The 25,502-nt window shown below is 41.6% G+C and overlaps 3 protein-coding genes and 1 pseudogene across 4 annotated transcripts; 2 read left to right on the top strand and 2 right to left on the bottom strand.

The window, feature by feature from the left end:
• Positions 1-31: 31 nt before the first annotated feature.
• LOC112564415 (prostatic acid phosphatase-like) lies at positions 32-6,287 on the bottom strand. The gene is made up of 12 exons (XM_025239208.1): positions 6,104-6,287; positions 5,656-5,757; positions 5,352-5,438; positions 4,721-4,873; positions 3,796-3,891; positions 3,520-3,609; positions 2,977-3,100; positions 2,561-2,649; positions 1,673-1,850; positions 764-904; positions 337-441; positions 32-104 (listed from the first exon to the last, which is right to left on the bottom strand). Exons 1-12 carry the CDS (start codon positions 6,212-6,214, stop codon positions 100-102), a joined length of 1,281 nt encoding a protein of 426 aa, XP_025094993.1. The 5' UTR covers positions 6,215-6,287; the 3' UTR covers positions 32-99.
• Positions 6,288-7,190: 903 nt separating this feature from the next.
• LOC112564814 (prostatic acid phosphatase-like) lies at positions 7,191-14,819 on the bottom strand. Its single transcript, XM_025239887.1, has 12 exons — positions 14,586-14,819; positions 13,425-13,526; positions 13,109-13,195; positions 12,564-12,713; positions 11,907-12,002; positions 11,506-11,595; positions 10,256-10,379; positions 9,834-9,922; positions 8,981-9,158; positions 7,979-8,113; positions 7,511-7,615; positions 7,191-7,286 (listed from the first exon to the last, which is right to left on the bottom strand). Exons 1-12 carry the CDS (start codon positions 14,694-14,696, stop codon positions 7,282-7,284), a joined length of 1,272 nt encoding a protein of 423 aa, XP_025095672.1. The 5' UTR covers positions 14,697-14,819; the 3' UTR covers positions 7,191-7,281.
• Positions 14,820-15,376: 557 nt separating this feature from the next.
• On the top strand, positions 15,377-25,216 carry LOC112564413 (zinc finger protein 774-like). 2 transcript variants are annotated; one of them, XM_025239206.1, is made up of 4 exons: positions 15,377-15,903; positions 17,370-17,420; positions 20,169-20,904; positions 21,019-25,216. In XM_025239206.1, the coding sequence occupies exons 3-4, from the start codon at positions 20,206-20,208 to the stop codon at positions 22,081-22,083; spliced, it is 1,764 nt and encodes a 587-aa protein (XP_025094991.1). In that variant the 5' UTR covers positions 15,377-15,903; positions 17,370-17,420; positions 20,169-20,205; the 3' UTR covers positions 22,084-25,216. The 2 variants fall into 2 exon arrangements, with proteins under 2 accessions (XP_025094991.1, XP_025094990.1); XM_025239205.1 differs by having other exon boundaries at positions 20,169-25,216.
• LOC112564416 lies at positions 22,150-25,216 on the top strand (annotated as a pseudogene).
• Positions 25,217-25,502: the final 286 nt, after the last annotated feature.

The following is a 25,502-nucleotide window of genomic DNA, read 5'->3' as shown; positions in this document are numbered from 1 at the left end:
AAACAACACACACACACAAAAACGACAAAAATGCGTGGCATGAATTTTATTCCTTTTAGAAATGTTCTTTGGCCAAGATCAGTAAGTATCCGACTTCTATCAACCTGCAGACAACAAACACCAGACACATTATTTGTATTAATTTACTAGTATTCCAGGTCATCCGTATTTTCGCGACCGACATTTAGCTCGTTATTTCTTACATCACACCACATCAAAGTCGTAAATGTTTAAAAAATGTTCTTTCAAACGGTGTGTCCCTGATGATTGTCTTTTAAATTAATGGTTACAAATATTTAAAGAAAAGTATCATAGTGTGGTACGTTACAAGCTTACCAAAGTTCGCCTGACGTCGGCCTCGTCGACAGACGATGAAGACAATGAGGCCCAAACACAGCAGGATGACGACAGCAGTGACAACAGCCAGAGCTGTCACAGTCGCTGATGTTAAGAAGCAAACAGAACAGGTAATTACACCACTGATCAAGTCAACAACTGTTTATACAGTTCATGTAGCTCTGCATGCATGGGTGAACACAGTCACGTTTTGTGGTTCTGTTTGCTAGCTTAGCGCGTATTCATAAAACATGAACGAACCAAAGACCTTAGTATGTAGATACAGTGAGTGTGAGGTCATGTTAGGGTCAGTGCGTGTGAGGTCATAAATACTGATAGGTTCCTGGTGTGAGATCATGATATGGCCATGGTCACTCGACCATTTCTGTGACAAGGACCACGTGCCCTGCGCTGCCAGCAGACGTACTTTTGTCATCATCATCATTCTTGCTGCTTGGTGTCCCAGGGGTCGGCCTGGTATTGCCGCACTCAGCGTCCCAGTCAGCAGGAATCCTGGTCTGAGCAAACTTCACAAAATCCATCAGCGGACAGTAAGAATTATTACAGCCTGAAAAAAGACGGCGGGTACCCTTGGTCAGGGTGGTTTATAAGGGTACAGGATATACGGTCTTAATGTATGTAGGACATCAAACGACACAGAGGAAAGCATCAAGGTTCTATGTTACCTGTTACACTCTAGCCTTATACATATTTGCAATGTTCGCTATAGGCTGTCTTCCATGCCACGCGAGCTTCTAGCTCTTCTCCAGCAAACATAATGAAGGGAGGCAACTTTCTTCTTAATCTTTCAGAGACAATGCAAATGACCTCCCTTTCTCTATTTAGAAAGGTATGTCTCCGCTTAAATAAATCACATTGTATCAGAAGTTCAAGTATACATCAATTATGTCTTGATATCTGTTTACTGCATATACAATGTTTGTGCTAAGCAAGTCTGATGAAAGTAAAGTTAAACCTGGAGCATAATTATGAAAAAACACATAGTGGGATGTGGGCACTTCAACAAGTTCATAGTACAGTCTACAAGCTGATTGTACAGTCTACAAGTTTAGTGTGTAGTCTACAAGCTCATTGTGTAGTCTACAAGCCTATAGAACAGTCTACAAGCCTATTGTGATTATTGTACAATCTACAAGAGTAAAGTGACTAAAACGCATTGCAAGCAAGATCTGTAAAGGAGTTTGATCATTTTCATAACCTCTACCACCAACACATTCACAACCACGCTATCTTTGCAATATCCGGGTAACAGACTTCTTGTCCATGTACCCCGTGTACCCTCACGATGCCCAAAAGAGTAGACATACTAACTCACCCGGAATCACGAGGTTGTAGGGCTCGACGCTGGTGTCGTTGCGGTAGCGGAGGCGGACCACGTAGTCGTGGTTGTGGTCGTCGTACCACAGCTCCAGCAGCACGGCGGCGGCGTACGGCGTCTGCATGTTGTTGAACACCTGCAGGGATGTCAGCAGCGCTGACACGGTGACGTCATGCTGCCAACAGACATTCGACAGTCAACTGCCAATAGTGTGATGCAGTCTCAACCACTGTCACAGCTAATGATAACAATGCAGATTTATATATGTATTTATATATCCCATATATAGATATATCATTTCTCCCCCTCTGCCCAGTGTTTGTAAGGTTTGGTTTAGCTGTTGGACTGTGCTCAAGCTAGAGGAAGAAAGAAGAAGACGAAGAAGGACAAAGAAGAAGGACAGTCTGCTGAAATGTTTCTGTGATGTTGATGATGTGATTGTTACCAGAGTCTCGCGCGTAATTTTCCAAGGCAAGACAAAACAAAACAAAAAAAAAATCTCTCGTGTAGTAGTGGGAGGGGCAGCTCGCGAGCCCTCTCTTCTGCTCCATATGTGAACTTGATATCACAAGACAGCCAGACTTAGATTTCAGTACAGGAAGTAGTTCATGATGTCCTTGTCCTACAGATGCTACCAGGAGAGGATTCTGTCTCCCCCATGTTCTGCACATGTTGCCATGAGATGATGCTGTCTTCATAAGCCTTAAAGTACAACTCACCAGGCTCAATATTTGTACCAATTGAACTCATCAGGCTCAATATGTTAACCTATAGAACTCCTCGGGCTATTTGCACCATGATAAACACAATACAGGTAACAGCAAATTGTCTCCAGACTCAATACTGTAGCAGCATTAGTCATGATGGTTCACTTCATTTACTTACCGCTGAGTACATAAACATCTTGTAGGTTTGACTACCTGGATCGTGTACCGTAGAGTAGATATTCAACAACATCTCTCTCAGTAACGGACCTGATGTTTTCAAACAGAACAGTGTGGATAGCATTAAGGATTTTTTTTTGCAACGAAAGACACAGCATTTTCAGACAAGACAATGTTGATGAATTTTATACTTTTTCAAGAGAAGAAGCTGTTTATACATTAATGTATGTCAGTTCCTAAGATAGGATTTATCGAAATGAGATAAAAAAAAATGAAAGTATCGTCAGGTACACACAATATGATTTGAATTGGTATTAAACAACTTGCTTTCGAACATCTATCTGCACAACTGGTAAAATCTTCGATGCTCTTGCCAGTTTATAGATATATACACAGTATATAGGTGCAGTTACTTGCCTCCCATCAAACGATTCATCTCAGTCCTGTTGAACATCAGGTTGAAAGACATGTCAGAAAGACTCTGCAGCTTGTTGTAGACCTCGTCAGTCACCCATGATGGCAGAGATAAGTTGTGAGCTCTCTGGCAAACAGAAACCGTCAACAGTTGGATGATTAAGCGTAGTCAGGCCAGCAATAAACTGTATGTGTGTGGTGATCCCTTTTATCAACGTAGGAGCCGACACGATCAAAAAAAGCGTCACACATCGACAGCCGACATCAAACCGGATGTTGTCTCCCCTCGACTGGGGCGAAGGTCACATGCATACATAATTCTCCTAAATCGTCCACAGAGGCCGCGGACAGCGACTACAAGCACACGTGTCTACTCCCTCATTTTATCCTTTGTCTTCTGTCTATCTCATAGTGGAGTTCTTTGCTTGTCTCTCAAACTTTTCCTGCTTATTATTATTATTCACTTTATATACAATTATTTTGCTATGAAGAAAGCTTACAGATGAAATCTGCGGGGCTGCCGTCAGCACTCACATTGCGACCTACCTCGCAAAATGTAGCATCAGCTATTCCCGAGATTACGGAAATATTCACGTAAGCCATCCGGGTGTTGTTCACAACCATAGAATAAAACTCCTGCAATGATGGTAAAAGTGAGTTATTTATGAATATATCACGTGGTAGTCTTTAAACTAAATGGTGATTAAGATATACAGTTTGATAGCATACACGTGTAAGTATTATATTGTATTACTGACTGCTTTGTGAGTGTCGACGCCGTAAGTATTGTGAGGAATGTCAAGGTAAGAAGATGTTACTTGCCGCATTCTCTGTCTCCTCTTGTCGGATTGCATCAGACGCCAGCTCCTCATTAAACATCTCTGACAAGAGCGGACACGGCGCTCCCATGTATAGTGTCTAGAACACAGCATCACCAACTTTAATTTCTCGTGGTGGTCGTGGTGGTCGTGGTCGTGGTCGTGGTGTTATGATAACTGAGCTTGTAAATATGGAATTTGTAAAACAAATTTTCTCGTGTCTTAACCACACAAAAAACATCAGCATCAACAAGCCCATGATGCCACGAAAGCCGATCCCTAAAGGTCCTATACGATGTTCTGCAAACAACCATCGGAAGATTTAATTTATCCTAGAATCTCTGCTCACACGGCACATGGTAGAAATGACCTGTTGCCGGCAAGCACCTGATGGAGGTAACTGTAGATGGTTATCACTGAGATCGTGGCACTGGCTTGAAGTCACACTTTGCTAACCGCTTCTATCTCATCCGACAAGGACCCTCACCCTCTTGCTCGTGGTCAGTCCAGTGTTTCTCTCCTTATGTTAGAAGTTCGGACTTGGAATAGCTACACAGTCGTAGTTAAGTAAATCCTTATCAACGTACAGACACAAAGGTCCATCCACACATACGTACAAAGGAGTAAAACAAACAGCTCTCTAAGCTCTCTGTCCTGCACTCAAGTAACATAGTAAAAAATATACATCATATTTGTAATGCAAAGGCTACAGTACACAATTGCAACATACAGAATAAAAGTGCAGAACTCTCTCTCTCTCACACACACACAAGCACTCTAGGATATCATAAAGGCTCAAAACATTTGTAGAAAGGCTTGTTTTAGTCGTGCCCGGGTGAATAGCCAACGACTGTAAAGGGGAATTACAAACTATTGGTGTCTTGTACCAAATGTTTGATAGATGGCCAGACCTACTCCAGAAAACTCACATTGTCCTCTTCTTTAGGCCGAGTGTGAACAGGAATGGGCTGCCAGTTGATGTTGGAATTCCACACCTGGCTACCTGTAGGTGGATATAGACATGCCAGGTTGCAGTAAGCTGACATCAGACAGCGCTCTACATCCGAGCTCTGTACGTGGATCTAGCACAAAAGAAAATGTAAACAAACAACTTGAAAGTGTTTCTGGACTCATTGTGGTCATGACAGGGAGACAACAGCGAGGACCCGGATAGAGCTGAAATGGAGAGGGGAGTAAAAAAAACAACCCTTGCTTTATTTTTTTTATTTTTATTTTTTTGTTTTTTGTTTTTCGTTGTTGTTTTTTTGTTTTGTTGTTGTTTTTTTTTTTTTTTTTTTGTTTTTTGGTGCTTAAAATGGCGAAGCATGAGTGACATTTACAGCTGCAGTAAGAATGGAGTGACGGTGGCTGGAGGGTCCATACGGGTCCATCTGCTGGTGCCATCGACAAGAATCATGAGGTGGAGACCCTCAGACTTGCTAGTGTTGTTGTCCTTTTTCTTGTTCTGACATCCTGGTGCTAACACTTAGTAACAATGCGCACATGCACCTCCTCATACAAAGAAAAGGTCACGGCCATAAGTTCAGAACATGTACATACCTCTGACTGTACGTAAGTACTGTTCAGCAACTGTCCGTACTCTTTGCGAAGAAACTGGCCGAGCTCACATTGCTGTTCCATCCCCCTCTGGAAAAATAAACAAAATACAACAAAGGTCAACACGTTGATAAATACTGACAAAATCGTCATTGTGGACGGGTAGCTTGTGTTACAAATGTAATCATTTACGATTTTCCAATGCGCTTATTTCATGAAACATAATCCTTGGTGAATTATGCAAATGCGCGTCTGATTACATATACAATATAACAACTACCATAAACAGATTGCATAAACAGTTTACCGGCGTTAGCCAGCCTGGACCTTGAGGCCACCAGGGTGCTGTCAGTTTATACGGGTCTGTCGGGTACACCATGGTAGGACTGCGGTCTCCATGTCTGTACAGCTACACCCAACACATAACAACAAACGCATGCACAATGTATAATACACACACACACACACCATACAATGTATAAATAAATGTATAGCAAAAGCCCTCAGCTAAGCATGTTATGAGTCTAAATTATGCTTTTTAAACTTATCGCCCAAGATAAACTTAGGACAAGCGTGTACTTTTGCGCACTCCCATTCACCCAGCCTCTCACCCACCCGTTTTACACAAACACACACACTTTCAGAAGCACATGCGTACACACATATATATATATACACTATCGCGAAATAAGCCTAGTTACATACCACCGAGGTCTAACTGTTTTAGATGACACCAGCAAAACAAAGATACTCACCACACTGACCATTCTCAGCGTGAGGTCAGCATACGATACAGTGACCAAGCTCATCAGTACCACGGCCACGCTACATGGGTGGACACCCGAGTGCAACATGGAGAAGGACATGCTGAAACTCCTAGTGTGTCACATCCACCCGAACACCACCCTTGTCACCAGTCCCGACACGTGACTCCAGGGTACTCCACTGTACTTATCATGCACACCTTCCAACGGGTAGAACTATCTCTAAGGTCCAGTGTAACACCCTGGTTGTTACAAGAAATGATTTACTTTTTGCCTGATTATTTTTTTCTTTTCTTTTGTTACTGTAAGTCTGTATTGGGGTTATTGTAGGTATCTTTAAAAAGTCTATGTGTGGGGCTTCTTTTCATTGTGCTGTGAGAAATTCTTGTACCCTAATGACCACCTTCGTCTTCAGGGCTGTACTACGGAGAGACAAGTCAAAACATCGACTTAACTTGGAAAACATACCCTTGGGTTGTGATTTCTTACACGACTACCCACCCCCTGTATACCCAAGTAATGGAGACGTGTGGGCTACATTCGCCTCAGGGTTTAAACATAGACTTTAAACATATCATCATTCATTCTCTAGCACCCACCTACAACATACAGTCATACAGGCAAGCACACGAGTACACAACGACCTGAAGGAAAACGCACAAAGACGTTGGAGCTGAGCTCTGATGATTCATTGCCAACACCATCATGACAGTCATCATCCTTTCCTCGGCCACTGTCATGTTGGTATGTGACCTCGTTAAAGACTTGCCCGACCTACAATACATTGACTACTAATATTGTTGTGTCCGTTAGAAACCAGAATACATTCTGCATTTTGACATGTGGCGACATCGGGTTGTTTGTAAAGTGTATTCAATGACTAACACTCCAAACATTACTGTTGACATTAACAGGCATTTTACTGGTGGAATTGTTCTGTCTCACTTGTTCTGTTGAACCTTTCGACATTTTCTGAACGATGATTTTGTGTATCTGGGGTTACATGAGATGTTACATTCATCAATGTGCACATTTAAGCTTTGACGAAGTTTCTGATAAAAACACAAAACAACAAAAATCGTGGCATGAATTTTTTATTTATTTTAGAATTGTTCTTTGGCCAAGATCAGTAAGTTCCGACATTGTCACCATTAAGTCCCCGACTTCTATCAACCTGCAGATAGCAAACACCAGACACATTATTTGTATTAATTCACTTGTATTACAGGTGATCTGTATTTTCGAGACCGATAGTTAGCTCGTTATTTCTTACATCACACCACATCAAAGTCGTAAATGTTTAAAAAATGTTATTTCAAACTGTGTGTCCCCGATGATTGTCTTTGCTGTAAATTAATGGTTACAAATATTTAAAGACAAGTGTCATCGCGTGCTTACCAAAGTTCGCCTGACGTCGGCCTCGTTGACAGACGATGAAGACAATGAGGCCCAAACACAGCAGGATGACGACAGCAGTGACAACAGCCAGAGCTGTCACAGTCGCTGATGTTAAGAAGCAAACAGAACAGGTAATTACACCACAGATCAAGTCAACACCTGTTTATACAGTTCATGTAGCTCTTCATGCATGGGTGAACACGGTCACGCTTTGTGCTTCTGTTTGTTAGCGCGTATTCATAAAACATGAAAGAATCAAAGACCTTAGATATGTAGATACAGTGCGTGTGAGGTCAAAATGGGGTCATGGCATGAAATCATAAGGTCATGGTGTGAGGTCATGTTAGGGTCAGTGCTTGTGAGATCATAAATACTGATAGGTTCATGGTGTGAGATCATGATATGGTCATGGTCACTCGACCATTTCTGTGACAAGGACCACGTGCCCTGCACTGCCTGCAGACGTACTTTTGGCATCATCATTGTTGCTTGATGTCCCAGGGGTGGGCCTGGTATTGCCGCACTCAGCGTCCCAGTCAGCAGGAATCCTGGTCTGAGCAAACTTCACAAAATCCGTCAGCGGACAGTAAGAATTATTACAGCCTGAAAAAGACGTCGGGTACCCTTGGTCATGGTGGTTTATAAGGGTAGAGGATATACGATCTTAATATATGTAGGACATCAAACGACACAGAGGAAAGTATCAAGGTTCTATGTTACCTGTTACACTCTACACCTCTACACTTATACACCTTTGCGATGCTCGCTATAGGCTGGCTTCCATGCCACGCCAGCTTCCACCTCTTGTCCAGCAAACATAATGAAGGGAGGCTACTTCCTTTTTAAGCTTTCAGAGACAATGCAAATAACCTCCCTTTATCCTATTTATAAACGTATGTTTCTGCCTAAAGAAAAAAGCATTGTATCTGAAGTTCAAGTATACATCAATTATGTCTTGATATCTGTTTACTGCATATACAATGTTTGTGCTAAGCAAGTCTGATGAAAGTAAAGTGAAACCTGGAGTATAATTATATGAAACACATAGCGGGATGTGGGCACTGCAACAAGCTCATAGTATTGTCTACAAGCTTCAAGTGCTTAAGTACAGTCTAAAAACTTGAAGTACTGTGTACAAGCTTGTAATGCAGCCTACAAGCAGAGTGTAATCTGTAAGCTTATACTGGACTCTTGAAGCCTATAGAGTGCGGTCTTCAAAGCCTGCAGTGTGGTCTTCAAGCCTATAGTATAGTCTACAAGTCTATAGTGCCTTATGGTGTGTCTACAAGAGTAAAGTGTCTAAAATGCATTGCAAGCCAGAATCTGTAAAGGAGCTTGATGAATTCTCATAGCCTCTACCACCAACACATTCACAACCACGCTATCTTTGCAATATGCGGGTATCAGACTCCTTGTCCATGTACCCCGTGTACCCTCACGATGCTCAAAAGAGTCGTCATACTAGCTCACCCGGAATCACGAGGTTGTAGGGCTCGACGCTGGTGTCGTTGCGGTAGCGGAGGCGGACCATGTAGTCGTGGTTGTGGTCGTCGTACCACAGCTCCAGCAGCACGGCGGCGGCGTACGGCGTCTGCATGTTGTTGAACACCTGCAGTGATGTCAGCAGCGCTGACACGGTGACGTCATGCTGCCAACAGACATTCGACAGTCAACTGGCAATAGTGTGATGCAGTCTCAACTTCTGTCACAGCTAATGATAATAATGCAGATTTATATACATATTTATATATCCCTTTTCTCCCCTACTCAGTGTTTGTAAGGTTTTGGGTTTAGCTGTTGGACTGGTTCTCAAGCTAGAGGATGAAAGAAGAGGATGATGACAAAGAAGACGGAAAGTCTACTGAATGTTTCTGTGATGTTGATGATGTGATTGTGCCAGAGTCTCGTGCGTAATTTTCCAAGGTAAGAAAAACAATCTCTCGTGTTGTAGTGGGAGGGGCAGCTCGCGAGCCCTCTCTTCTACTCCATATGTGAACTTGATATCACAAGACAGCCAGACTTAGATTTCAGTACAGGAAGTAGTTCATGATGTCCTTGTCCTACAGATGCTACCAGGAGAGGATTCTGTCTACCCCATGTTCTGCACATGTTGCGATGAGATGGTCCTGTCTTCCTAAGCCTTAAAGTACAAGTCACCAGGCTCAACATTTGTACCAACTGAACTCATCAGGCTCAATGCTTAAACCAACTGGACTCATCGGGCTATTTGCACCATGATAGACACAATACAAGTAACAGCATATGTCTCCATACTTAATGCTTGTAGCAACATTAGTCATAATGGTTAAATTTATTTACTTACCGCTGAGTACATAAACATCTTGTAGGTCTGATTACCTGGATCGTGTACCGTGGAGTTGATATTCATCAACATCTCTTTCAGTAACGGACCTGATGTTTTCAAACAGAACAGTGTGGATAACATTAAGGATTTTTGCAACGGAAGACATAACATTTTCAGACAAGACAATGTTGATGAATTTTATGCTTTTTCAAGAAAAGAAGTTGTTTATACATTAATGTACGTCAGTACCTAAGATAGGATTTATCGAAATGAGGAAAAAAATTAGTTAGTATCATCTAGTACACACAACATCATTTGAATTGGTATTAAACCATTAATTCGCTTACAAACATCTATCTGCACAACTGGTAAAATCAGTAACATCTTCGTTGCTCTTGCTAGTTTATATATATATACAGTATATAGGTGCAGTTACTCGCCTCCCATGACACGACTCATCTCAGTCCTGTTGAACATCAGGTTGAAAGACAAGCCAGAAAGACTCTGCAGCTTGTTGTAGACCTCGTCAGTCACCCATGATGGCAGAGATAAGTTGTGAGCTCTCTGGCAAACAGAAACCGTCAACAGTTTGATAATTGAGTGTAGGCAGGCCAGCAAGCAGCGGTGTGTGTGTGTGTGTGTTTGTGTTTGTTCCTGAATGGAAAGAATGCCACCAAGTGCGTGCAGGCAGCCGTTGCAGTGGGAGGCCATGATGCGCGATGGTTGACGGGGACTAACGAGTTTGATGGACTGGATGTTGTGAATGAACAACTAGTACAGTGAACGTCGTGGACAGCAGTCACGTGGTGCTATGGACTGTGAAAATCCGGAACTGGTAGCGTCAAGTACTTTCAAGTATCTTCAAGATGATCCTTTAAATCAGGCGTGGGGAACCTTTCTGCCCCACAAGGGCCATTTTGACACACAAAATTATCTACTAATAAATTATAGCCTGCTTTATTTGGTCAAGATGTAGTGTTGCCACTGTATGTTTTAACACTTTAGCAAGGTTAGTGCCTTGCACTGAAGTCTTCTAATGATTGAGTCACTTTCGCAATTTGGTGAGCAGAAACTATGTTGTTGATAGAGGAGTTGTGGCATTCACAAAGCATCTACACAAATAGATATTTTAAACTTACACCTAAACGCATTTTTACCAGCCAAAGCTTTTGCTAATCCTTTGGAAATCCATGAAGAGATGATGTTGGATGTTTGTAAGTCCGAACTGTATACATTAAAGTATACAGCATTATTGACAATCCCTTTTATCAACGCAGGAGCCGACACGATCAAAAAAGCTACAGCTCATCGACAGCCAACATCCAACCGGATGTACTCTCCCCTCGACTTGGGGCGAAGGTCACATGCATATATAATTCTCTAGAATCGTCCACAGATGGCCGCGGGCAGCGATTGCAAGCTCACGTGTCTACTCCGACATTTTCTCCTATGTCTTCTGTCTTTCTCAGAATGGAGTTCTTTGCTTTTCTCTCAAAATGTCCCTTGTTGTTGCTGCTGCTGCTGCTGCTGCTGCTGCTGCTGCTGCTGCTGCTGCTGCTGCTGCTGCTGCTGCTGTTGTTGTTGTTGTTGTTGTTGTTGACGACTTTATATACATTTATTTTTCTACGAATAAAGTTTACAGATAAAATTTGCGGGGCTGCCTTCAGCACTCAATCTTATTGCGACCTACCTCGCAAAATGTAGTATCAGCTATTCCCCAGATTATGGAAATATTCTCGTAAGACACCCCGGTGTTGTTCACAACCATAGAATAAAACTCCTGCAATGAAAAATCATCAGCATCATAAGACAGGGCTTCTTCTAACTGGTTGACAGGCTTCAGAGAATGTGGGCCCTAACTAAACTACTGGAGAATGTCGTACTTCACTGGGTGGGGTTGGGTTGGTTGGTTGGTTGGTTGGTTGGTTGGTTGGTTGGTTGGTTGGTTGGTTGGTTGGTTGGTTGGTTGGTTAGGGAGCCACTCTTGGCTTTGTTGACGTACAAAGTGAGTTATTTGTGAGTGTATATCACCGGAATGTCACGGTAAAACAGTATTGTGAGGAATGTCAAGGTAAGACAGATGTTACTTGCCGCATTCTCTGTCTCCTCTTGTCGGATTGCATCTGACATCAGCTCCTCATTAAACATCTCTGTATAGCGCGGACACGGCGCCCCCATGTATAGTTTCTAGAACACAGCATCACCAACTTCAACTGGGTGTGGTGGTGGTGGTGGTGGTGGTATGATAGCTGAGTTTGAAAAGCAAATTTTCTCGTGTCTTAACCACACAAAATTTCTCGCCTTATGTTAGAAGTTCGGACTTTGAATAGCTACACAGTCGTAGATAAGTAAATCCTGATCAACGTACAAACAGACACAAAGGTTCATCCACACATACGTTGATAGGAGTAAAACAAACAGCTCTCGAAGCTCCTCTGTCCTGAACTCAAGTACGCGAGTAAAAAATGTACATCATATTTGTGATGAAAAGGCTACAGTACACAATTGCAACATACAGAATAAAAGTGCAGAATACATCTCTCACTCTCTCTCTCACACACACACAAGCACTCTAGGATATCAAAAAAGCTAAAAGCATTTGTAGAAATTGTTTTAGTCTTGCCCGGGTGAATGACCAACGACTGTAAAGGGGAATTACAAACTATTGTGACTATGTTGACTATGTGACTATTGTGTCGTGTGTACCAAATGTTTGATGGATGGCCAGACCTACTCCAGATAACTCACATTGTCTTCTTTAGGCCGAGTGTGAACAGGAATGGGCTGCCAGTTGATGTTGGAATTCCACACCTGGCTACCTGTAGGTGGATATAGACATGCCAGGTTGCAGTAAGCTGACATCAGACAGCGCTGTTCATCCGAGCTCTGTACGTGGATCTAGCACAAAAGAAAAAAAGAAAGTGTAAACAAACAACTTGAAAGTGTTTCTGGACTCATTGGAGTCATGAGAGGGAGACAACACCGCGGACCCGGATGGAGCTGAAATGGAGAGGGGAGTAAAAAAAAAAACTCTTGCCTTATTTATTTGCCTAAAATTTGCAGGAGGGACATTTACAGCTGCAGTAAGAATGGAGTGACGGTGGCTGGGGGGGGTTGTTCTCTCATACGTCCATCTGCTGGTGCCATCGACAAGAATCATCAGGTGGAGACCCTCAGACTTGCTAGTGTTGTTGTCCTTTTTCTTGTTCTCACATCCTGGTGCTAAGATCTAGTAACAATGCGCACATCCACCTTCTCATACAAAGAAAAGTAAGTTCAGCACCTGTACATACCTCTGACTGTATGTAAGTACTGTTCAGCAACTGTCCGTACTCTTTGCGAAGAAACTGGCCGAGCTCACATTGCTGTTCCATCCCCCTCTGGAAAATAAACAAAATACAACAAAGGTCAACACATTGATGAATATTTATAAAATCATCATTGTAGACGGGTAGCCTGTGTTACAAATGTAATCATTTACGATTTTCCAATGCGCTTATTACATGAAAAATAATCCTTGGTGAATTATGCAACTGCAAATGCAAATACGTGTCTGATTACATAACAGACTATAACAGTTACCATAAACACATTGCATAAACAGTTTACCGGCGTTAGCCAGCCTGGACCTTGAGGCCACCAGGGTGCTGTCAGTTTATACGGGTCTGTCGGGTACACCATGATAGGACTGCGGTCTCCATGTCGGTACAGCTACACCCAACACATAATAACAAACGCACCCACAACGTATAATACACACACACACACACACACATCCACACCATAACACTGTATAAATAATTGTACAGCAAAAGCTCTCAGCTAAACATGTTATGAGTCCAAATTATGCTTTTTAAACTTATGTATGAATTTTACGATATACAGTAATCCCTTGGTGTATCGCAGTTTACTTATTTGAATATATATGTATATCTAATTTTCTATCGCGGAGTTTGTACGGTATATAGGTATTTCAATAGTATTTATTATTTTATTTATTTTTACCTAAAAAAATTAAAACAATATAAAAATATAAATTCAAAAGTTAAAAGAATATTAAATCGAAATAAAAACCAACATGTAGCACTTCACCAGCTGAGTACCGGGCTGTACACAATGGAAACACAGGACTGTACACCACTACCGCCTGCCAACGTGAGATTGTACACGCCACAGGTTTATAGGAGTGTGGGAAGGGTGTATAAAGCTTTAAAATATAAATAAATAATGAAATAAATATGACGCCGCTACATCGCGGATTTTCACCTATCGAGGGGGTCTCTGTAGCGTAGCCCCACGACAGGTGAGAGGTCACAGTGTCATTAGTGGCATCACTAGTGTCAGTATTACTAAGATTCAGTTGAGAAAGGGAAGGATGGAGGAAGAAAGCCAGGAATAACACATTCCATGTCTTTACTCCTTAGTCTTTTAATGATGGATCTACGACTTTATACGATGGACTAAATGAATTCTGGGCAACTGATAAACTTTTTCTAGTCACTATTCCAAGTGACCCTTTCGTGGCGAAGTCTTTATACACATTTGAACCTATGATAAAATCGCCCGAGATAAACTTAGGACAAGCGTGTACTTTTGCAAACGCCATGCACCCCGCATCTCACCCACCCGTTTATACACACACACACGCACACACTTTCAGAAGCACATGCGTACATATATATATACACACACTATCGTGAAATAAACCTAGTTGCATACCACCGATGGTCTAACTGTTTTAGACGACACCAGCAAAACAAAGATACTCACCACATTGACCATTCTCAGCGTGAGGTCAGCATACGATACAGTGACCAAGCTCATCAGTACCACGGCCACACTACATGGGTAGACACCCGAGTGGAACATGGAGACGGACATGCTGAAACTCCTAGTGTGTCACATCTACCCGAACACCACCCTTGTCACCAGTCCCGACACGTGACTCCAGGGTACTCCAGGGTCGACTGTACTTATCACACCTTCAAACGGGTAGAACTATCTCTAAGGTCCAGTGTAACAAGATATTAATGTAACACTCTGGTTGTTGCAAGAAATGATTAATTTTTTTCCTGATTAGTTTTTTGTATTTTCTGTCCTTTTCTTTTCTTTTGTTACTGTGTCTGTATTGGGGTTATGGTAGGTATCTAGGTAGAGCTCTGATGATACATCATGACAGTCATCATCCTTTCTCGGCCACTGTCATGTTGGTATGTGACCTCGTTAGAGACTTGCCCGACCTACAATACATATCCCGCTCGAAAGACTCCTTTGATATCAGTTATTGCCCCCAAACACAAAGTCGCAAGGAGAAGCAAATGTTTTCACGAGTCACCGGGGTCCAGGTTCTGATCTTACAACATGTCACGTGCCTCGAAAAAACTGCATTACAAACTTTACTGGAATCAAGCTCAGAATGTCGAGAGGCATCAGGCTTTGTGGAAAGAATCCTGCAGTCTGCACTATGATAGATACTTTTTTTTTAAAGGTAGGTCCTTTATCTGACCTAAACCTCGGATAGCGCAGATTGCTGATACTACAACATCAAACGAAAACTCACAATCTAAGTCATTCTAAGGTATTTTATTACTTTTTTTTTCTTGTTTGTGTAAATGACACAATGTTTAGACCATTTCTTTCGCAGGACTGAATGGGATCATCCACCAGCGTTTTCAGACATCATACACCATTCATGAATGGACGTGCAGAGAGAGAGAGTGTAGGAAAAGCCGACTCTCATTGTCCTGGTGACAGGCGATAACTGTTGCACCACCGGACCGCCAAAAGAGAGAAAGAAAGAGAAATACAAGTAGTCAATGAACTAATTATCTCTACCAGCGAGGACAACGTTCACACACACGAATGGATTTGCTTTACCAGTGTCCTCACGTGTCCTTATCCAGTGTCCTTACCCTGTGTCAGTTGTGCGGAGCTGGGGAAAGGAGTGTGTGTTGAGGGGGAGATGGTAGATAATAAACAACAGTGATGGGATTGTGCTGCACGTGACTTCTATAGTCGTGATCAAAGAATGGATTCGACAGAGGTCGACATCTGTCGCAGAGAATGGATCCATCGCAGCTGAGTCAGGGTACATTAGTCCTAGTGCTATGTTTATAACAGCCAAACATCAGAGGCTAGTCCTAGTGCTATGTTTATAACACAGTAGAACATCAATCGTGGAGCAGCTTTTCTAGGTGTATTTTAATTTTTCATATCATTTATATTATAATACTCGTACGCAACACTTCGAATACACTCTCAACATCTTGTATAAAGTCTATATAGTTAAATGAACTAACAAATAACTTTAAGTTACGCGGTCCAGGTGTATTAACACTAGATCATACATCCATCTACCCTTAAAAAATATTACGTTTACAGATAAAGATGTCAGTAATCTCTTGTCGAGGAAAAGATATGAAAAATACAATGGATAGAATAAATAAAAGTGTGTGTGTGTGTGCGTGTTGCTGCACACACTTTGCAATATCCTAGTATAGTGAATGCAACTTACAACTACCGTTACTGCCTGCGCGTGCTGAGACATGCAGCAATGATAATCAAGTTCAAGAAAAGATAGCAGAAACAGCCCAGTGCTATCTGTTGTTAATCAGAAAAGAAAATACGGACAGCAGCAGCAATCGTTCTATGCTATATGTAGAAAAGGCAGCTCTGCAATAATGTACTGTCTTTTCCATCCTTTTGTAGAGGTTGGGCCTTTACAGCCTGTTAGCAGGAGCCACATTTTCAAAAATCGAAAGAAAAAAGCTGTACTGGTTTGGCCACATTTTGCTCGACCTCATGGGTTGGTTATTTGCTTGCAGGCGTGGCCGTGCTTAGGGGCAGGCAGACCAGGCATCTGCCTAGGGCTCCGTGCTTTTGATTAAACCCGTGGCTAAGGTGACCAGACGTTTCGGGGGCGAAAGCGGGACACGTGCCGATGATGGTGTCGTCACCGTCAAAGAACGCCGAAAAAAGTGATTTTTAAAGACAACCGGGACATTTGATGGAGTTGCCAGAAAGCCAGAAAGCGGGACATTGGGCATCCCGCCCGATGAGCAGGCGGGACACGAGGTCTAAAGCGGGACGTCTGGTCACCTTATCTTAGCATTCCAGAACAGTGGCAAATTTTCCATATCCACAGCATGTAGCACTAATCATGGTGTGCCTCTGATAATCGCCGTTTAAGGGCTGAATGCGTAATTGTGCGGGTGATCGAGAGTGATGTTTTGTAATTTATTGTTTATGAGATCTCCCACCAAAGAAATTTTTTTATCTCTTGATGACAGAAAACATAATAAAGACGTATTGTTTGTGCCTCTGCAATGCGGTAAACACATACTTCTATGACCTGTGATCCCAAAACCATTTTACCCGGAAGTATCGAAAAGATAAAATTGCGAAATCACTTCATCTTCTTCGGCTATTCGATATCCAGGCTCTTTTTCTAACCGATGAAAAAAAAAGTCCATATCAGGACATCAACAGTTTATTAACGACATATGCCCCTCTGTGCAAGTGGATAATACCGGAAATGTTCTCCTTTCTGTTCAGAGGATCTTTGCACTTCCGCTGAGGGACAGTGATGCTATCATCGGAGATATGGTTTGTACTAAGTTTGTTTTGTTTGTTTTTAAAAGGACTTTGCCTGGCACATGCAGAATAGGAATCGATGAGATATATGCAAAACTACATCATTCCAACCATAAATAGGTATCGAGACAATCGCGTTTATGCATACTTCTCTAAATCTAATATAATATCTAAAAGATGGCCGCTCTTCGTTGTGTGACGTCTGCAGCTCTCACTTCGGATTCAAATTTATTTCAATTTTTCATCGCTTTCGTCTGACCCTGTGTATGTTAGTTGTCAAGTTATAGACTTAGGGTGTTGCGTCTGTGTTTAGTGATAATGGTTTTACGTTCATTCTTGTTAGGCATGCGTTTTTCATTTTGGATGGCTGTGGCCGTTACCACTAGCCGACATTATTAAGATGGCGGTCAGCTTATTTCATGCTGGTCCCCGGCTTCTCTACTCCCACGAGCTCTTGCTCTGTCTTCGTTCATCTCCCTCTGTTACCCGGAGTTTTCGGGCGCTGCAAGTCGACATCGCACGGCTCCGTCCACTTCGCAGATCAAGAAGGAGAGGACGCACAGGCGGTGTGAAGCGGAGACTCAATAAGTTTCGTCTGGACGATCGACGCAGATCTCCACCTCTTCCTTCTATCCTGCTCTCCAATGTCCAGTCGATTCGTGGCAAGATTGATGAGCTTGAGGCGTGGGTACACAACTTTCGACAGTTCAGGGATACTTGTTTGTTGGCGTTTACAGAAACATGGCTCCACGAAGGTGACGCTGATCTAGACATCGCCGGCTTCTCTGGCCCGTTTAGATCTGATAGATCTGCTGCAGTTACTGGCAAGGCGCGTGGCATACATCGGTGGCGGACTTTGGTTGAGGCCTTATTTGCAACCTGATGCACGAAGAGGAACAGATAGATAGCAGACACTCAGCATAACCAATGTTATTATTTTATTGTCAGGTTAATGTCACAGAGTGTGTGGATGTCCTTGAGTTGGTCTGTTTGTTTCATACTATCTATTTTATAACCTCATATATAAATCTTTATTCATGCTGTGTGAAATTGTAAATAAATGTATTTGTATTTTTATATTTAATGAATTAGTTTGGGAAAATACCTGAGTATGTGTTGTAATCTTTATATATTGTGACGATTCATAGATAACTCATTGTGACAAACGAGGCGGGGAGGAGGACGGGCCTAACTCTCCCGAGGGGAAAGGGGACACTTCACCCGACTTTCGCCCTCTCACACCCCCTCACCTGCCTATTTGCACATCCACATGCGTACGCACTAGTAACACTTTCACCCGCTTGTGCAAACACAACCAACAAAACAGTTGTAAACATATAAAATTATTATTAAAAAAAGAAGAGCAAAACTAGGTTGATATGAAATCAAACATGCATCTAACTACTTAAAGCAACCCGGCATCAGGTCAGGAAATTGAGAGTTACAGAGTAGTAAATATGGAAAATAACTAGGTCTTATGTCAATATGCATACGTCCAGTCACACGGTCCATTCCTGACCTACAGTTCACAGTCTCGGAATCTGACAGGGCCCCAAAACACAAACTGTTCCTTTGCACTGGAACTGCTAGCACCACTTGGCCACCTTGCCCTCGTTTACTTGGAGATGAGCACAACTGACTGCAAACGCCTTGCCTTCTCGAAGGTTCCCTGTTGCTGCTCCACAACAGTTGCCCCTGGAAATGGACGGCAGTGACAATTCTAAACAGTAGAGATGATTAGTCTGCTGTTCTCTGAAGACCACCACAACTTGACCAGTGGCGCTGTGGGGTCTGCCAGCTGCTGCCTCACACTTCTTGCTGCCGGAACACGGTTGGCTCCTTCGCTTGTCGTATGGGAGAACCAGCTTCTTATTTTCACCACACTCTCTCCACTCTATACAACCAAACCACAAGTGCCAAAAGGTAGTGATACATTCTAAACAGAACAGGTTTCCTTTTCTCAGACCTGCTGCCTGCGACTGAAAATCACTCAGATAGCAACGTCTCTGCTGGAACACGAGGGAAAAGCCTCAACTACCGCTCTGTCCTAGCCTATATACTATTAGACCACGTGACCCTCTTAACCGCATTTAACTTGCTCTGACGCTATCGACCTTTGACTAAAGTGACCACATCCCCCTGCGCTTTACTCCGGATACCTGGCTCTATCTCTACCTCTTTCTCAGAGTTGGCCACATCAGCCTCCAACTGTCGTGACACCCGTCTAGCTCCCTCATTCAGCACTGGTGTCCAGTCAGTGGCAACGAAAACAAACACTGTTCTCCGAGCTAAGTATATCGGTCCTAATTAATGGACGTACCCCTGAAGCGATTACTGCGGGCCCCCCTTACGTAAGCGGCCGCAATTCACAGGCTCAGTTAATGCCAGGGGAGATAAATATTCTTACCCCTTTCATCCAACTAAATGTCTGGTATCGCCCCAGGGCGACCGCTGCTCCTCTTTAAAGTTTTATTACCAGTTTCGGCCCTGTTTTTCTGGCCTTGAACAAGGCTGGTTCATGACACTCATACGGAGTGTTTTAAAATGATATTTTAAAAATTATAACATAATTGCTTGTCATTATTGACTTTGTTGTTAAATCAATCCTTAAGTAATCACTTGAATTATTACTAATAGTGAGGTAAGTCATACAGGGCATTGCAGTCTTCATATTCATTTGGTTTCTAAAGTATTTTAATAGCAGTTTTGATGTTTATGTTTCATAAACTGCAGTTTTTATAACGGTGCTTTTACTTGCAGATAAGAAGCAGAACTACAAAGTAGCAACTACAGCAGAATGATTAATTCTCAAGATAAGGACAGGATATCAACACAGCCTTTTTCAACTTCAAGTATGGATCTTTTTGCTTCACCACAAGGTCTCGACATTGAAAAAACAAAAAGAAAGAAAAAGAAAAATCACAATTTACTGTCATCATATGAAAGTTACATAGATGTAGCTGAGGATCATGTAAATGAATGTTCATCTAAAAACAAGCAGACCATAGAAGAACAAAAGAAATCCAAGTTACAGGGGTTTGATGAAAGTGAAGTACATGCACACAGTGATCAAGAACAGAGGAAAAAAAGGCCTAGATCGCAAGACATGGATGTTTGTGATGTGCACGTATCTAGAGATTTGGGCAACAGCATGGTGCTGATATCTAGTGATCAAGAACAGAGGAAAAAAAGAAAGAAGAAAAGGCCTAGATCGCAAGACATGGATGTTTGTGATGTGCACGTATCTAGAGATTTTGGCAACAGCATGGTGCTGATATCTAGTGATCAAGAACAGAGGAAAAAAAGAAAGAAGAAAAGGCCTAGATCACAAGACATGGATGTTTGTGATGTGCACGTATCTAGAGATTTGGGCAACAGCATGGTGCTGATATCTAGTGATCAAGAACAGAGGAAAAAAAGAAAGAAGAAAAGGCCTAGATCGCAAGACATTGATGTTTGTGATGTGCACGTATCTAGAGATTTGGGCAACAGCATGGTGCTGATATCTAGTGATCAAGAACAGAGGAAAAAAAGAAAGAAGAAAAGGCCTAGATCGCAAGACATTGATGTTTGTGATGTGCACGTATCTAGAGATTTGGGCAACAGCATGGTGCTGATATCTAGTTATAGCAAATCACACACAAATGTACCAGGGGATTCACCAGCTTGCACAGAGCACAGAAAAGACAAATACAAGTTAAAAGTGTTGAACGAAAATGAATCATGTGCAGACAGTGAACAAGAACAGGGCCATGCTGTTAAAAAAAAGAACAGAAAACATAAATCAATAGACATGGATGTTTGTCATGTGAATGTCTCTGGAGATTTAGATGATGATCAGAATGGAGGGGTGGAGGTATATCCATCTAGGAATGAAATATATGCAGATGGCAAAAAAGGTCTCTCTGAGGCAGAAAATAAATGTGCATCAGATGATGTACATAATGGTGATGCAAACACCAAAACTTTGAGTGAGTGTTCCAATAGCAGAAAAGGCAAAGAAAAAGGCTTTGACAAAAACCATCAGTGTTACTTGTGTGAAGTGAGTGTTGCAGGCAAAAATAATTATATAAAACATCTTGGAACTGCACATGACAAGCCTGTTTTTCAGTGTTCACAGTGTGGCAGGTGCTGCACATCTCAAGAGGGACTTTCCTTACACCAGAGATTTGCATGTGACCAGGAAAAGAACCTTTCTGCCAGAGTCTACAAATGTAAGGAGTGCCCCATGTCTTACAAAAGTAATCGATCACTTCGGCGCCACAGAAGCGAACAACATAATATTGGAGGTACAGTTAGAGAACATGTGTGTCGTCTTTGTAATAAGTCCTTTCCTCGTCAGGCAAGTTTGCCAATTCATCTTTTAAAATGCATGAAGCGGAAGAAAAATTTTGTTGAAGAAGGGAAGGTAGAGGTTTCTTGTGAAGAATGTCAAAAAGTGTTTTCATCAAGACGCAGTCTAAAATATCACATGTCAACTATTCATGAGCAAAGACTGTTTGAGTGCTCCACATGCGGAGAAGTTTTCCGTTGGTCCAAAAGTTTGTCAAAACATAGGCAAAAATGTCTGCAGATATCTAGTGATAGCAAATCACACACAAATGTACCAGAGGATTCACCAGCTTGCACCAGCTTATCTAGAGATTTGGGCAAACAGCATGGTGCAGATATCTAGTGATAGCAAATCACACACAAATGCACCAGAGGATTCACCAGCTTGCACCAGCTTATCTAGAGATTTGGGCAACAGCATGGTGCAGATATCTAGTGATAGCAAATCACACACAAATAAATTTGAGAAATTTTGAGGCCTTAAAATGGATTCCACTCCAGTCATCAATTTTTCACCAGGTCCAGCAAAACTACCAGCGTCGGTACTTGCACAAGCCCAGAAAGAAATGGTTAACTACAAAAATACGGGTGTCAGTGTCATGGAACTCAGCCATAGGTCATCAGACTTCACAAAAATTTTGACAGGTGCAGAAAACAATCTCTGAAAACTGCTGAACATCCCTAACAATTACAAGGTGATATTCCTGCAAGGTGGTGGAACTGGACAATTCTCAGCCCTCCCTCTCAATCTTTTGGCCCTGAAACCGAGCATGTCTGCTGACTATGTTGTCACAGGCAGCTGGTCAGCCAAAGCAGCCCAGGAAGCAGCAAAATATGGCAAAGTCAACCTTGTGCTTCCAAAAACCAAGAAGTACACAGACATCCCAGACCCAAGCACCTGGACTCTTAACCCAGAAGCATCTTATCTTTACTACTGTGCCAATGAGACAATACATGGTGTGGAATTCCAACATATTCCAGAATTCTGTGGTGTTCCCCTGATTGCAGACATGTCTTCAAATATCCTGACACGTGACATTGATGTGTCCAAGTTTGGTGCTATATTTGCTGGTGCACAAAAGAACATTGGTTGTGCTGGTGTCACTTTGGTCATTATTCGTGAAGATCTGATTGGGAAGGCATTGCCCATCTGTCCTATCATCTTTGAGTTCCAGGTTCAGGTTGGAAACAACTCACTGTATAACACGCCACCAACTTACAGCATCTACATCATGGGCCTTGTCTTTGAGTGGATTTTGGAGCAAGGTGGTGTAGCAAAAATGGAAGAATGGGCCATCAAAAAGTCTTCTGCAGTTTATGATGTCATTGACTGCTCAAATGGTTTTTATGTATGCCCTCTGGACAAGGGTTGCCGAAGCCGCATGAATATTCCCTTCCGGATTGGATCAGCTCAGGGTGATGAGGCTTTGGAGAAGAAATTTATTCAAGAGGCAGAAAATGCAAAACTCATTTCTCTTAAAGGCCATAGATCTGTGGGTGGCATTCGAGTATCACTGTATAATGCTGTTACAGTGGATGAGACATTAGTTTTGGTCCAGTTCATGAAGGACTTCATGGCTCGGTATCGTCAGTAAAGTTCTGTGCAGAACTTGGGTGTATCACAGCCAACGTGACATTGGTGGACAAAAAAGACAGTTTTTTTTTTTATGTCTTTTTGATCTCTTGCATTATCTTTCACTCACACTCTCAAACTGTGGCCGATTCTGTATGTGAGAGAGCAAGTTTAAATTGTGTGTGTGTATGTGCGCGCACGCTCCAAAGTACATGTCTGGGTGTGTTTACCAAGAGTGAAGCTAAGAACTGCAACAGAAAGAGAATCTCAGCATGAAGTCTTTCCACAAAGTCTAATTGTGATACTGAATTCTCTGCCTTCTGTATGATATCAATACTTTGATGAGACCATTACAATCTAATTTAAGACCATGTTGTAGATGTGTGTGGGCTTTATATACATGCCTGGTATGAAGAATCTTAACTCCAAAACTGCAACTAGCAAACTAGACATGAACATAGCCAGTCTAAATGTGGGCATGTTGAATGTGGCCTGCACAAATTTGTTCTTTCCATTCTGTTTACCTTGATAATAATAAATATAACCATGTTAAGAGTATATATATATATATTGCGTTATTCATTACCATCAGACTTTGTAGTTGAATCCCATCGGTATAGTATATCCACTTTGTTCAGTTTAACAATTTTATACTTGATCATAAAAATAGCTTGTTTAAAGAAATTCGTGCCTTGGAATTAATCATCAAACTGTGGGTTAAAAAAAATCTTTTCACTTTGTGTTTGAAAAAGGTAGCAAATGCTCTTTAGAAGAAAATAGAAATTAAGGTGACCCTATTTTACTCTGTGGCAGAGAAGATGGCATATATATACGATGATGTATATATGACATAATGTTTGATGTGCAGACTAAAAACTGCTGCTGTAAATCCTTTCATATTGAAAGCATTAATATTTTTAAACTTATAAATACTATTGAATAAAACAGAATCTAAAGCAGAGGTATACTGAAGAAAAATTATCTTTTTAAAACCTAATGTTGTTGTTTCCATAAAGAAACTGAGTAAAAAAAAAATCCATCAACCCACATTGCAGTTTGAATTTCCTTCATGGAATGGAAGACCAATAACTTTGTACAGAGCGTAGTAGCCACCCAATTGGGACAAAAGGAACTTCATGCAATAGTGAAATTATATAAATCTAGTGGCATAAATGTGACAAAGCATTTTATGCCTGATATGCCTTGTAAGTCGTTCTGTAAGGTAATTTGCAAGCATTTATCCTCTAGTACAATTTGTCAAGTATTATAAAATATTTCGTGGGTAAGGTTCCTAATGGTATTCATAATTGGTATGTAAGGATAGATGTGTATGCAGAGTGGATGAAAAACCTATTTGACAATGCAGTTTTAAAATGCCATTTTTCTGTTAAATTAGTAATATTTTAAAGAATGATTTGTTTCTTGAAATAAAATCTTACTCAACCCTTCATGTGCTTCACTGAAATGTAAAATCCAGCACAACACTGCGCATGCATTTTGTACAGCACAATGTAATGATTTTTTGCTGTGTTCCAAGACATGGGGATCTCAAATTGTGTTTATTTTGAAAAGATGCCCTGTATTGACATCTTCAATTTAACCAAACAAGATTCAGCATAATTTGTACTTTCAAGTGCTGCATGACTAACACAGTTTTTGCCCATTTTCAGTTAGACATGCCTTCTTAGCATATTCCTGAAAACAAATGTTCTGAAAATACTGTGTGCTTTCACATCGTGGTCTTATTTTGTACATAACCAAAGGACAAGTTGGTTGATACCTCTCACAGCAGACTCACGATGGCAGACAATGTGCAGGAGGAGTAGAGACCGGTATTTTTATTTACATTCTTTGTGGACCACTTGTAAAATCCAAAGGCAATAAATTTGTAGTGGAATCGAGACAAAAAAAAAAATTTGAGAATTATGCAAGTATTTTAAAATAGTTAATTGTCTGCCAGGTAGAAAGCAATGTTCTAGAACAGTTACGAAAATATCTACTCATACAATTAGATTTTTATTTTTTATGAGGAATAACTGAATAATCCTGGACTACTGACAGGGATACAGAAATGTAAAGATGATGTAAAGTCCTGAATGCTTCAGAACAGACTGCAACTGAACGATGATAAGACTGAACTGCTACTTGTCCAAAGAAATTTCTGTCATCCTTTTCTTTCTTTGTCTCTG

Source organism: Pomacea canaliculata, linkage group LG5 (genome assembly GCF_003073045.1).
Source record: "Pomacea canaliculata isolate SZHN2017 linkage group LG5, ASM307304v1, whole genome shotgun sequence".
Lineage (NCBI taxonomy): Eukaryota > Metazoa > Mollusca > Gastropoda > Architaenioglossa > Ampullariidae > Pomacea > Pomacea canaliculata.
Note: the sequence above shows the minus strand (reverse complement) of the source record. Positions and strands in the feature narration are given on the sequence as shown.